At 36.7% G+C, this 15,385-nt stretch overlaps 1 protein-coding gene across 2 annotated transcripts in view; it reads right to left on the bottom strand.

Moving 5' to 3' along the window:
* Positions 1-15,385, bottom strand: part of NCAPD3 (non-SMC condensin II complex subunit D3) — a 93,427-nt gene that overhangs the window by 40,169 nt on the left and 37,873 nt on the right. For both annotated transcript variants that reach the window (XM_043994980.1, XM_043994981.1), the window contains exons 17-19: positions 12,019-12,210; positions 11,646-11,743; positions 11,431-11,546 (exon numbers count right to left, since the gene is read on the bottom strand). In XM_043994980.1, coding sequence (XP_043850915.1) covers positions 11,431-11,546; positions 11,646-11,743; positions 12,019-12,210 — 406 coding nt within the window. The remainder of the gene's footprint in view (positions 1-11,430; positions 11,547-11,645; positions 11,744-12,018; positions 12,211-15,385) is intronic.

Genomic DNA, 15,385 nt, shown 5'->3' with positions numbered 1-15,385 from the left:
GTACACTTCCAGGTACCAGGGATATAGATACAAAAATGAAAAATAATACCCTAACTTATTTAATAGACATAACCACTTGAAAAAATAAATTCTACTGTCTTCAAAATAGATTTAAAAAAACCCAACCAATGTGTTTTTGTATCTTTTCTTGCTGTACATCACAGTACAGAATTTTTCAGGCAAAAACCTGCCAAGAATAAAGACATACTTTTATAGAGTAATCTGGCTGTGAGAATTGGCTAAGTGACAATTATAAGGAATAGAATATATTTGAACAGTTACTCTCCTCTTGACTTCCACACTTTAGTACAAGGTCAATAGACATATATGTAGAAAGAAGCTAGTGGTCTAAATTAGAATAAAGGCATTATAAGGAAAAGAAAAGAGGTACTTCTTTGCTGCCTACTTACTGAAGACAAATGTTTAATCCATTTTTCTGGACCATTACAGACTTCAAGGGGAAGCAGCATGATCCTTTTTTTTTTTTTTAGTGAGGCAATTGGGGTTAAGTGACTTGCCCAGGGTCACACAGCTAGTGTTAAATGTCTGAGGCCAGATTTGAACTCAGGTATTCCTGAATCCAGGGCCGGTGCTCTATCCACTGCGCCATCTAGCTGCCCCCAGCATGATCCTTTTTGAAGTCTGGAATGGTCCAGAGAAATGGTTCAATGGTAAGAGTCCTGGATTTGGAGTCAGAGGACCTGAGTTTGAGTTCCAGTTCTGCTATGTCCTGTGGGACCATGGGCAAATCTCTTGGCTTCTCTGGGCCATCTGTCAAATGAGGGGATTGGGTGAGATGGTCTCTAAGTTCCCTCTGTCAGCTATAGAGTTTTGATCCTGTAATCTTTTGCATTGCCTCACCTCTACTCCACACCATCAACTTTATAAGCCAGGAGGAAAGAAATTACACAAAAATTGTCTTTTGTAATTCATCCCATTTCTCACCAATATTATTAGAATGTTCTCCTTTAGTTTAACACAGTCAAATAGTTTTGAAACTATTTTAAAATAATTTCAACATTGTTGTTGTTTAGTTGTTCAGTCATGTCTCACTGTGACCCCATTGACCATAATGTCCAGAATTTTTTTTTTTTGGGGGGGGGGCAGAGATGTTGGAGTGGTTTGTTATTTCCTCCTCCAGTGGATTAAAGCAAACAGAAGTTAAATGACTTGCCCAGGGTCACACACAGCTTGTAAGTGTCTGGGCCCAGATTTAAACTTAAACTTTCCAGGCTCTCCATGGAGCCATTTAGCTGCCCCTTCAATGTTGTTATTTGCCTACAAAATGTTATCATTAACTTGTATGACCTGAATCATAATATCAACCAGTAACTTAAGGCTTTCCACTCTACCTCTAAAATAAGGTGAAAGTTAGCCAGATTAGATCTCTCAATTAAAGGACTGGGATCAAGTACTTTGGTAGTTAACCTACCATTTTTTTTCTTCTTTCTACTCAATATATGCCAACTATTTTTGTCCTTTATTTGACTGCAAAAATGATCTTCATCTAAAATTTCTTTAAAAAATTTCTTGAACTGTTCTAAACAAAGATGCTGGAGAAAACTAAACTAAAAACAATCACTTCATTAGTTGACATTCATGATACAAATAGAAGAAAATACCAGCTAAAATGTATGTAGGAAACAACTCACTACTTTCAACTAATTGGATTTCAAACTGTGTTATGTATGAAACAGCAGTTATAATGTATTGATTACATGTTATTACAACTATAGAATGGACCATCGCCAATGAATCAATAAATATAAGAAAACAGCTTGACCAAAAGAAGAATTTTAATTTGAATAAAAGGAAGTAATTAATTAAAAAGCTCAGAGCTATAAAACTGAAAGTTTTAACTGATACTCTATATAGATTCAGTAGGACAGAATCTTTGGGATAGAAGGAGCTTTGAAGACCATCTTGTCCAAATGTTACCTGATACAGGAATCCCCACTAGACTATACTTCTGAGGAGGTTACCCAGACTCCAGTGATGGCAAATTCACTCTAATTTCCAAGTGAGAGTACATTCTATTTTTGGACAGCTCTGAAAATCTGGAAGATTTTCCAAATATTGTCAAAATTTCTACCCTCTCCCTCAAACACCAATACCTTGCAACCACTAGCTCTAATGCAGCCCTCCAGAAACAAGTAGACCAAAATGAACCCTTCTTCCACAAAACTATCTTTTAAATGTTTTATATCATTACAGAATCTTTGTATAAGTAAGAACCTCTGAGGTCATGTACCTATAACTGAACAGGGAGATAGCAATCATCTCTTCCCTGCTAAATCTTTTTTCTAGATTAAACCCCCTCAATCTTTTTTTTTTTTTTAAATACTTTATGCTTTTTATGGGGATGTCCATCCAATAGAGAATGGCTGAACAAGTTGTGGTATATGATTGTAATGGACTACTATTGTGCTATAACAATGATGAGCAGGATAATTTCAGAAAAGCCTGGGCTTAAACTGATACAAAACGAAATGAGCAGAACCAGGAGAATACTGTACACAGTAACAGCAATGTTGTATGATGATCAACTGTGAATGACTTTGCTATTCTCAGCAATACAATGATCCAAGACAATTACAAAGAACTCATGATGAAAAATGCTATCCACTTCCAGAGAACTGATGGAGAATGAATGCAGATTGAAGCATACTATTTTTACACTTATTTTTTTATGTTGTTTCTTGGGATGGGGGGCGTTGTAGTCTTTCACAACATGTGTTTTGCATGACTGCACACGTATAAGCTATATCAAATTGCTGACTGTCTCAGGGAGGGGGGAGGGAGAGAACTTGAAACTCAAAATTTTAAAAATGAATATTAAAAGTTGGTTTTATGTGAAATTTAGAAAAAATAAAATATTATTTTGAAAAAGGCTTTATGCTTCTTGAATTTTTCAAAATTGTCACATTCTAGTAACTTCTCTACTCTCGCAAAATGAATCTGCCCTTGTAATACAGTATCATTAAGAAGAGAAACTGACATACTGGCCATGTCTGACAGAAAATCGCCAGCATTTTTATTTTCCTTTAATTTTTTTTTAATGTTTTGAACTTAAGCAACAAAAACAGACATTTCCTTACACAAGGAAGATTTTATATAAAACCAAGAATCTCCATCATTTAATGTATATAATCATACACATTATTTTCAAATCTGTCCTAGTTACCTTGCTTCTTTCTGAATTTTTCCTGTGTTTTTCTGTGCATTTTTTTTTAAAGTTTCAATTGGCCTTTTTTTTTTTTTTTTGAGAACACTATTGCTAAATAGGGCACAATGGTTAGAGTACCAGATCTGGAGTCAAGAATACTCATCTTAGGGGGCAGCTATGTGGCACAGTGGATGGAGTACCGGCCCTGGATTCAGGAGTACCTGAGTTCAAATCTGGCCTCAGACACTTAACACTTACTAGCTGTGTGACCCTGGGCAAGTCACTTAACCTCAATTGCCTCAGTAAAAAAAAAAAAAAATACTCATTTTCTTGAGTTCAAATATGGCCTCAGAAACTTACTAGCTGCGTAAATGTGTGCTAGTCACTTAATAGTTTGCCTCAGTTTCCTCATCTATATATAACATGAGCTAGAGAAGGAAATGGTAAACCACTCCAGTATTTTTGCCAAGAAAACTCCAAATGGGCTCACAAAGAGTCAGATACAACTGAAAAAATGACTGAAACTGCAAAATAGCGACTCTCTCTTGCTCCCCTGACCCAATTAAAAACCAAGAGAGGAAAAAAAATCTTGCAAAAAAAAAATCAATCTATAGAGTGTCCGTGTCCAAGAATTCATGCTTCTTTCTTCACTTTTGTATCCAGGATTGGATATAAAATTCCAGATATGGTTTGTCCATGGCCTAACAGTGCTGGACTATCCACATTCCTTATTTTATTCATGACACTTCAATTTACAGCCTATAATTTCTTTTGTGTTGTTTGTTGTGTTTTTTGACAGCCAAATCACTCTTGATATATATTCAGACTGCAGTTTACTAAAAATCCCCAATTTTAGAGGCAGAGCCAAGAGGGCAGAGAAAATGCAGGGATTGGTCTGTATTCTCCCAAATTCCCCTCTTAACAATTTTAAATAATGCTTAAAATGAATTCTAGAGCAAAAGGACAGGTAGAACCATTTTCCAGTCCAAGACAACTTAGGTCAGCAGGTAAGGCCTGTCGCACTAGGGTGAGAGGAGTACAGTCTGGCACAGGCAATACCCTGGCAAGTCAGCAGCAGGCTGAACCTCACCAAGCCAGCAGAAGCCTTGGTGGCAACTGAATCAGTAGCAGGAGCCTCCAGAGCATTCAGCCCACAGAAGGTAAGGGGGCAGGACAACTGGTCAGAGGGAGATTAAAGGGGTCCCTTTGTTGGCACTGGGTGCAGGACTCTATTGCATTTCCCATATGCAGATTCCAGTTGTAGTCTCAGGGCAAGGAGACACATCAACACACCAGAACTTAAAGCCACAGGGGAGCAAGGGACAGTTCACAGTTCCAGGACAGTAAAGAATGATTGTGGTCACTCACTGACCAGAGCACAGGTCAGGAAAATGGTAAAGAGACTTCTCCTTAGATCATACCACCTTAGAAGAACTGAACACTTACAGACACCCCCCCACCCCCCCCCAGTCCCCTGAGCCAGACAGGACTAGCTCTGAAAACAGCTGTACAAAAAAATCTAAAGCTTGGAACAGTGTGCCCCCACCCCAAGAGCAGAACCCAACTTTAATATAAAGTTCAAAGTCAAGAAATAGGCTGGAAAAATGAGCAAAAAATCAAAACAGGGAATCTGACTATAGTGAATATGGTGACAGGGAAGATCAAGACACAAATTTACAAGACAACAAAGTCAAAATTGCTAAAACCTCAAAGAAAAAATGTCAATTGGTGTCAGGCCCTAGAAGAATTCCTGGAAGAGCTCAAAAAGGATCTTAAAAATCAAGTAACAGAGGTAAAGAAAAAATTGGAAAAAGAAATGAGGGTGATGCAAGAAAATAATGAAAAAATTATCAATTGGTAAAAGAACAAAAAAGTATTAGAGAAAATAACACCTTAAAAAACACAAGAGGCCAAAAGATAAAAGAGGTGTAAAAATCTACCGAAAAAAACTCCTTAAAAAGCAGAATTGGACAAAAAGAAAAGGAAGTTTAGCTCACTAAAGAAAATAATGGCAAGTGAAAGCTAATAACTCCAAGAGGCATCAAGAAACAATAAAACGAAACCAAAAGAATTTTTAAAAAGAAGAAAATGTGAAATATCTCATTAGAAAAACAATTGACCTGGAAAACAGATCCTGGAGAAATAATTTAAAAATTATTAGACTACCAGAAAGCTTTGATCAGAAAAAGAACCTTAACATAATGTTTCAAGAAATTATCAAGAAAGAAAATTATAGACCAATTTTCTTAATGAATATTGATGCTAAAATCTTAAATAAGATATTAGCAAGGAAATTACAGCAAGTGATCACCAGGATAATACACTATGACCAAGTGGGATTAATATCAGGAATGCAGGGCTGGTTCAACATTAGGAAAATTATTAACATAATCAACCACATCAATAAGAAAACTAACCCAAATCATATGATTATCTCAATAGATGCAGAGGAAGCTTTTGACAAAATACAGTACCCATTCCTAATAAAAACACTAGAGATGAGACCTATCTTTACATGTAACAGAAAAAATAAAATACCTTATATGTAAAAAACAAAACAAAACAAAACAAAACACTAGAGAGCTTAGGAATAGGTGGAGCTTTCCTTAAAATAATAAGCAGCATCCACCTAAAACCATCAGCAAGCATTATATGTAATAGAGATAAGTTAGAGGCCTTCCCAATAAGATCAGGGGTGAAACAGGGATGTCCATTATCTATTATTTAATATTGTACTAGAAATGTTAGCTTTAGCAATCAGAGAAGAGAAAGGAATTAAAGGAATTAGAATAGGCAAGGAGGAAACAAAACTATCACTCTTTGCAGATGATATGATGGTATACTTAGAGAATCAACTCAAAAATTACTTGAAACAATTACTAACTTTAGCAAAGTAGCAGGATATAAAATAAATCCACATAAATCATCAGCATTTCTATACATAACTAACAAAGTCCAGCATCAAGAGATAGAGAAATTCTATCTAAAGTAATGGCAGACAATATAAAATACTTGGGAGTCTACTTGCCAATACAAACCCAGGAATTCTATGAACACAATTACAAAACACTTTTCACACAAATCAAATCAGATCTAAATAATTGGAAAAATATCAATTGCTCATGGATAGGCAGAGATAATATAATAAAAATGACAAGTCTACCTAAATTAATTTACTTATTCAGTGCCATACCAATCAGACTAACTAAAAATTATTTTATAGAGCTAGAAAAAATAATAACAAAATTCATCTGGAAAAACAAAAAGTCAAGAAAATCAAGGGAAATAATGAAAAAAATGCAGAGGAAGGTAGGATAGCTGTACCAAATCTAAAGTTCTACTATAAAGTGGTAGTCATCAAAACTATCTGGTATTAGCTAAGAAATAGAGTGGAGGATCAATGGAATAGGATAAGCACAGAAGACACAGTAGTAAATTACATTAGTAATGTACTGTTTGATAAACCCAAAGACTCCAGTTTCTGGGATAGGAATTCAGTATTTGACAAAAACTGTTGGGAAAACTGGAAGATAGTATGGCAGAAATTAGGCATAGACCAACATCTTACACCTTATACTAAAATAAGGTCAAAACGGGTACATGATTTAGACATAAGAGGTGATACCATAGGTAAATTAGGAGAGGAAGGAATAGTCTACCTTTCAGATCTTTGGAAAGGAGAACAGTTTATGACCAAACAAGAGATAGAGAATATTATGAAATGCAAAATGGATGATTTTGATTACATTAAATTAAAAAGGTTTTGTACAAACAGAAGCAATGCACCCCAAATTAGAAGGGATGCAGAAAGCTGGGAAACAATTTTTATGGCCAGTACTTCTGATAAAGGCTTCATTTCTAAAATACATAGGGAACTAAATCAAATTTATAAGAATCCAAGTCATTCCCCAATTGAGAAATGGTCAAAGGGTATGAACAGGCAGTTTTCTGATGAAGAAATCAAAGCTATCTATACTCATATGAAAAAATGCTCTAAATAACTATCAATTAGAGAAATGAAAATTAAGACAACTCTGAGATACCACCCCACATCTATCAGACAGTAATATGACAAAAAAGGAAAATGACAAATATTGGAGGGGATGTGGGAAAAGTGAGATACAAATACATTGTTGGTGGAGTGGTGAAATGACTAATTCAAACATTCTGGAGAGCAGTTTGGAATTATGCCTAAACGGCTATAAAACTGTGCATACCCTTTGACCCAGCAATAAAACTCTTAGGTCTATATCCCAAAGAGATTAAAAAGCGGGGGCGGGGGGGGAAGAAAGGGAAAAGACCTATCTTTACACAAATATTTCCAGCAGTTCTTTTTGTCATGGCAAAAAACTGGAAATTGAGGGGATGCCCACCAATTGTGGGATTGCTGAACAAGATATGGTACATGATTATGATGGAATACTATCATGCCATAAGAAATGATGAGCCCAATGTTCTTAGCAATACCTGATAACAAATTTAAGAACCAGCAGAACAGTGTATACAGTAACTGCAATATTGTACAATGAATGACTTAGCTATTCTCAGCAATACAATGATCCAAGACAATTACAAGGACTTATGATGAAAAAAGCTATCCATCTCCAGAGAAAGAACTGATGGAATCTGAATTTAGATTGAAGCATACTTTTTTTACTTTATTTTTCTTGGGGTTTTTTTTTTGGTCTGTTTTCTTTTACAACATGACTAATATAGAAATATGTTTTGTATGACAGCACATGTGTAACCTATACCAAATTGCTTGCCTTCTCAATGAGGGATGGAGAAGGGAGAGAGAGAATTTGGAACTCAAAATTAAAAAAAAAAAAGAATGTTAACAATTGTTTTTACTTGTGATTGGGAAGAAATATTAAATGAAGATCAATGCCCCCCCCCCCGACAACTTCCCAGTTTGTCTTCACATGAAATGCTAACAACATACCCCTTACCTATTATATCTGTAAAACTGATTTTTTTCAACTCAAATTCAGGCCTTCACATTTATCCATATTAAACTCTACCCTATTAAAATCAGCCCCTTGATCCAGGCAACTGAAATCTTTAGATCCTCACTCTGTCATCCACTGTCTTAGTTATTTCTCCCACTTTTCTGTCCAGAAAATTTGAAAAATAGACCATCTGACTTGTTCATTTGAGATTTACATCAATAGGTCATTAGGGCATTCTCATTTTCCTATGCTAAGGTTTTTTCTTCAACTGTCCTAGTGAAGGCTGTATAAACTGAAGTTTGTGCTCTCCCTTCCTCATTGGCTTTCACTCAGTTTTTAGTTTTAATCTTGATCTGCCTTATTCCCCATAATATCATTTGCCCCAGAAATATGAAATGCTATAACACTGTTTTGCCCAGAGCATGGACATGGTAAGAAGATTATACATCTTTTGGGTTTTTTTGTGGGGCAATGAGGGTTAAGTGACTTGCCTAGGGTCACACAGCTAGTAAGTGTCAAGTGTCTGAGGCTGGATTTGAACTCAGGTTCTCCTGAATCCAGGGCTGGTGCTTTAGTCACTGCGCCACCTAGCTGCCCCCGAAGATCATACATCTTGAGATGAAACAGACCTGAAAGAGAGGCCACTGAGTCCAGCCTTCTTGCTTTACAGATGAGGAAACTGAGGCCTAAAGAGATTATTATGTGTGGGGACCAATTTTTAATTGGGGAGTGTTAGCTAAGCGACTCGCCGCAATATTGGGGCAAGGAAGGAGACTAGCAGCCTCCCTCAAAACAGAACAGGATTTATTTTAACAAGAACGAACTTAAAAAAAAAAACACAAACACGATCAGTAGGATCAAGGGAAAAGAAATAAAATGGGGAAAGGGAAATTATACAACCTGAAAAAATACCACCGCCCAGGAATCAGCTGAGAATACACAGCCCCACTCTCGTCCCTTCTAGCTTCCAGCTAGAATGGTGAATTCTCCTCCCCGCTCCCAGCAAACCCCAGCAGCCCCCAACCAATTAGCTGGCTGCTCTGACAGTCACATGACTGCCCTCACTAGGCTTCCAATCATTATAATTTTGCCAGGCCCATATAGGCCTCGGTGATGATGGTGATGACATGAGGTGCCAGCGCCATGGCGATGGCTACAACCAGTGGGTGGAGCACCGTGCAGTTTGCGGAGCCCTAGAGGCCAGTGCACGTGCCGAGGTTTTTTTTTTTAATTCTAGCCAAAAGATGGGGTTATAAAAACCTCAAATAACAATCAATTCTTTTTTTGTTGTTCGTTTTTTTTTTTCAGGACAATGAGGGTTAAGTGACTTGCCCAGGGTCACACAGCTAGTAAGTGTCAAGTGTCTGAGGCTGGATTTGAACTCAGGTCCTTCTGAATCCAAGGCCATTGTTCTATCCACTGTGCCACCCAGCTGCCCCAAACAATTAATTCTTTACATATGTGACCTATCCAAGGTCCCACAGGTAGTATCATAGGTGGAATAATAACCCAAGTCCTCCAACTCCAGCATCAATGCTCTTTCTCCTGGCTCCTAGGTAACAAGTTAAGCTAAAGAATAAAGTTCAAATAGACTACTAATGAAGGAACAGGGAAGGTATGATTTCAAGCTGCCAAAGAAACATAATGGGAACATGCAGAGGTCAAATCATACAAGATGATCTTAGAAGCTCAGGTCAAAGAGAGATCTTATGAGTACCATGTGATCCATCACATCCTAGGTTGTTTTTAGAAAAGTGCCTTATGTGGATAAAGCACCGGCCCTGGATTCAGGAGTACCTGAGTTCAAATTCGGCCTCAGACACTTGACACTTACTAGCTGTGTGACCTTGGGCAAGTCACTTAACCCCCATTGCCCCACAAAACAAAAAAACAAAAAAGAAACAAAAAAGAAAAGTGCCTTACAAACCTGGTAATGCTATATAAATGTTATTCATAATAATATTAATATTATAAATAATAATACTATCATTGTTCAATATAGCAGAGACAACAAGAAGGTAAGAATGGAAAAGGGTTATTTATAAGTTCTTTGAAAGGAGAACCTCTACTTCATCTTTGCATTTCTCACAGTACCTAGTACAAGGATGTGGTAGGAATGTGCTAAGTGAGAAAGAATGGAAAGAAACTTGGTATCGTCAATGAGGGAATCTACTGAAGATATTGGAGGTGCACAAGACACATACAATTCACAGAACCTCTGAGTTGAAAGGGGCCTGAAAGATCATCCAATCAACCAACAAGCATTTACTAAGTGCCTACTATGTGCCAGACACTATGTATACTAGGTATAGGGGATACAAAGATAAAAATGAACCAGACCTTGCCCTCAAGGAGTTTATATCCTATCGGGGAGATGATATGTATATATGTATGCACAAAATACTTACAAAATAAATACAAGGTGATTTGGGGAGGGGAGGCACTAAGTAGCTAGGGGGAGGGAGGGTGCAGAATCAGTAATGGTTTCATGTGGAATATGAGCTGATTTTGAGAAAAATAAGGAACTCTAAGAGGCAGAGGTGTGAAGAATGTACCTTCCAGAGACGTTAGGCAGCCAGTGTAAAGCAGAGAGACAAGAAATGGAATGTCACATAAGAACAGCATTTATATAAGTTTGACTAAACTGTGTATTAAGGGAATAAAAGTAATGTATAATCAGACTTGTAAAGCAGGTTGAGGTTAAGTTAGGAAGGCCTTGAAATGCTTAGCTTTGATCCTAAAGACAGGAAGCCACTGAATTTTATTGATTAGGGAAGTGACACAATCAGACTTGTGCTTTAGAAGAATCATTTTAGAAGCTGTGTGGTAGATAAATTAGAAAGGGGAGAAAATTTAGGCAAGAAGACCAATTATAAGGCTCCTATAATAACCCAGGAAAGATATGAAGGTGAAGGAAGAGTCATCAAAGTTGGGAACCAGGAGACTGGTAGGACATTAGTAACCTCAACAGAAATCAGGAAATTCAGAAAAAAGGAGCAAATTTGGAAGGGAAGGATGAGTTGTTTTGGAAGCATGGGCACATCTTAAGGAAAACATAGGGGGCAGCTAGATGGCGCAGTGGTTAAAGCACCGGCCCTGGATTCAGGAGGACCTGAGTTCAAATCCGGCCTCAGACACTTGACACTTACTAGCTGTGTGATCATGGGCAAGTCACTTAACCCCAACTGCCTCACTAAAAAAAAAAAACAAAAACAAAAACAAAAAAAAAGAAAAACATAGAAATATTTTCTAGAGTCAAAATGACCCATTAGCTAAAGATTTAATAGTGTGTGTGTGTGTGAATCATAACCTTACCTGCTCTTCCTCAGTTGTCTCTACAAATGCATGACAAAGTTTCTGCAGAACATCGACAGCTGAACTAATCACCTCTAAAGGCCACTGAAACTTTCTTAGTTTACATTTGATAACATCTGAAAGGGAAATCAAACCAGTCAAAACTTCAGGTTGGAAAAATACAACTAAATTGAGAAGCAAAAACTTTTTCTCAACGAAACTACAGATATACTTACTGGTCAGCTCTTCTTGGGTACTCCTAGGTAGGTGCTTTGCAATATGTCCAATCACACACAGAATATGTCCTATGTTGTCAGAACTGGTATTCTGTTGCCTAGAGAATGGTAAAAGAAGCAGCTATATGAAACTACAAAAGGCCACTGTTAAGAAGAACAATATCATTCCTTCTGCTATTATTGATGCTAGAACTAAATCATATTATAGGAAATTCTAAAGGGATTAATGTACTAGAAAATGGTATTTTAAAGTATTAATTTCATAATGGAATTTAATTCAAGTGTTTTGAATCTTAATGTCTATGAAACAGCAAAATCCCTGGCTTGGATTTGTTTCAGCAGCAATAATTAACTAGATTAAGAGCATACATACCCACTGATTCTCTCCCAGGATTCAATTATTTTGGTGTAATCCAGTTTAGGTGATGAGCAAGCAACCTTTGATAGCAACATCCAGGCTGGTGCTGAGTGTTCCGTTTCAGTATGGGATATCACATTATTTATAAAAGTAGATGAAAATTTATCTTTCTTAGACCACATGTGAAAAGCCTTATTTAAATAACGGCTGGTAAAAAGAGAAAGCATTATTAAATTCATAAATACCCTACACAGGCTCAGATTATGAGTTAAAGAGTATCTCCTGGATTAGGTTCATGTAGCATACAAAACAACCGTACAGAAAGAGATATTGGCTAATGGTTTATAAAAGACCAAAAGAGATACTTTCCGATTTTATAACACAAAATAAATTAGATTTCTCACCACATACCCATTTCAGGTTATTTATCCACACAAAATCTAAGCATGGCAGTTTTTGCCTCTAAAGCAAAACAAAACCAAACCATCACCACCATTCCCAACCTCTCACCCCCCCATATCACACGCAAAAATACAAAAATTTACTACATAGCTTCAGCTGATAATCTCCCTACTTTACCCTACAAAAAGAACCTTGCTGTTACAAAAATGCAGGACAGGTCACATAAGCCCAGGTCCAGCAAGCTTATGATCACAGAAAAGATGAAAGTTGTCTGATTTTGGAGGGGATGCTAGGGAAGAACATCCTAGTACTTAAGTTTGGTCAAATACATCTTTCTTTTTTTTTCCCCCCAGGGCAATGAGGGTTAAGTGATTTGCCCAGGGTCACACAGCTAGTGTCAAGTGTCTGAGGCTGGATTTGAACTCAGGTCCTCCCGAATCCAAGGCCAGTGCTTTATCCACCACGCCACCTAGCTGCCCCCTGGTCAAATACATCTTGCCCAAAGTTACTATGTATGAATTGCTAATAAAATTAAAGAGTCTATATTGGAATCCCTCCTTTTGAAAAAAATGAGAATATGTAAAAGAAAATGCTACAGATTCATCAATCTCAAAGTATTGGTGTCAAGTTTAAACTAACTCTTTTGCTCCTTCCCATAGCATTTTTTTGGGGGGAGTAGAAGCAAAATGAGGTCAAATTAATCATAGGACAAATACCATATTGTACATTTGAGTGAAGAGGAATGTATAGTACTAACTATAAATATGCAAGTAGTTGTTTTCTCCTCCCCTGATTAATTAGTATTTGGGGCTGCTAGTAACATAAGAAACATACAATTAATATGGCTTTTCTCATTTAAAAAATGGAAATTATCATAGTATGCAGAAAAGAGGCAACTATAATAAGATAAGCAATACACAGCATAAATATAAAATATGCACACAGATTTATAGTAGTAACTACAAAGTAAGCTGTTATTTAAAATTATCCATAGATATCTCATGAAATTTTCAATGTACTACAGAAAACTCACAATAGTCTCTTGCCTGTCACTATAATCATAACATTATATAATTATCAAATCAAAGAGTAAAAATGCACTAAAAATATTCATTATTCCCATCCCCTTTGATGGTAGAAACTGAAGCACAAAAGTTATTAACTTGCCTAAAATTAATATTTAAAACTTTGGAATTCCAATCCTGTTAACAGATGCTATACTTCTTTGTGGAAAAGAAAGCTATTAAAAATTGTCTGACACTGTCATCCTAATTTGACATACAATACAAAGATGTTTGATGTACTACTTCACTTTAAGATCTCAAATTCTGAATTTCCCTTCTCTATTGACTACTTCCTTGTCTTCCACAATTTGACATCTGCTGCTGCTCTCCCTCGGCTCCCAGTAATTTGCCCAGTTCATTTTAACTGGACTCCATTCTGGAAATCATCTTTGGCCAGTAAGTGTTGACCTCATCAACATCATAGAATCCTTCTGCAAATTCATTTTCTCTCGGCATGCTCAGTATCTCACTCTGAATCACTTAACAATGTTGTTTTTCTTAATTTCTACTACCTAAGAGTTGAGGTTTACTGCAAAAGTACTGGAACCATATTGATCTGGATAAATTCATGCTAAATTCAACTGGGTCCTTTCTTGCTATAATTGAGCTAGCCCACTCCCCACAACTATTCCAAACATTCCCATCTTCCTCAAGCCTTCTAGCCCTTTGATGGTTGCCCACTGCTTTATATAGGGGTCCTTAATACTTCATGTTAGGTAGATGATCTTGTCTCCTACTTTACTGAAAGAATCAAGTCCAGAGAATTAAATCAAATTTATAAGAAACCAAGTCATTCCCCAATTAAGAAATGGTCAAAGGATGTGAACAGGCAGTTTTCTGATGAAGAAATCAAAGCTATCTATTCCCATATGAAAAAATGCTCTAAATCACTATTGAGTAGGGAAATGCAAATTAAAACAACTCTGAGGTACCACCTGACACCTATCAGATTGGCTAATATGACAAAAAAAGGAAAATAATAAATGTTGGAGAAGCTGTGGGAAAATTGGAACACTAATGCATTGTTGGTAAAGCTGTGAACTGATCCACCCATTCTGGAGAGCAATTTGGAATTATACCCAAAGGGCGATAAAGCTGTGCATACCCTTTGACCCAGCAATACCACTTTTGGATCTTTTTCCCAAAGAGATCATAAAAAAGGGAAAAGGATCCACATGTACAAAAATATTTATAGCTGCTCTTTTTCTGGTGGCAAGGAAGTGGAAATAGAGGGATGGATCATCAACTGGGGAATGGCTGAACAAGTTGTGGTATATGAATGTAATGGAATACTATTGTGCTATAAGAAATGATGAGCAGGCAGATTTCAGAGAAACCTGGAAACCATGAACCAATGCTGAGTGAGATGAGCAGAATCAGGAGAACATTGTACACAGTATCAACAACATTATGTATTGATCAACTGTGATAGACTTGATTCTTCTCAGCAATACAATGGTCCAAAATCGTTCCAAAGGACCCATGATGAAAAATGCTCTCCAAATCCAGAAAAAAAAGAACTGTGGAACCTAGATGCAGATTGAACCATACTATTTCTTTTGGTTTTGGTGCTGTTGTTTTTGTTTTTTGAGGTTTTTCCTTTTTGCTCTGATTCTTCTTTCACAGCATGAATAATGCAGAAATATGTTTAATGTGATTGTACATATATAACCTATATCAGATTTCGTGCTGTCTTGGGGAGGGGGGGAGAGAGAAAAATCTGAAACTAGAAATCTTATAAAAACAAATGTTGAAAACTATCTCTACATGTAACTGGAAAATAATAAAATGCTTTTTGTTTGTTTGTTTGGTTTGGTTTTCCAGGGCAATGAGGATTAAGTGACTTGCCCAGGGTCACAAAGCTAGTAAGTGTCAAGTGTCTGAGGCTAGATTTGAACTCAGATCCTCCTGAATCG

This window comes from Dromiciops gliroides, chromosome 3, assembly GCF_019393635.1.
Source record: "Dromiciops gliroides isolate mDroGli1 chromosome 3, mDroGli1.pri, whole genome shotgun sequence".
Taxonomy (NCBI): domain Eukaryota; kingdom Metazoa; phylum Chordata; class Mammalia; order Microbiotheria; family Microbiotheriidae; genus Dromiciops; species Dromiciops gliroides.
The sequence above is the reverse complement of the archived record's forward strand: the minus strand, read 5'-3'. Positions and strand labels throughout refer to the sequence as shown.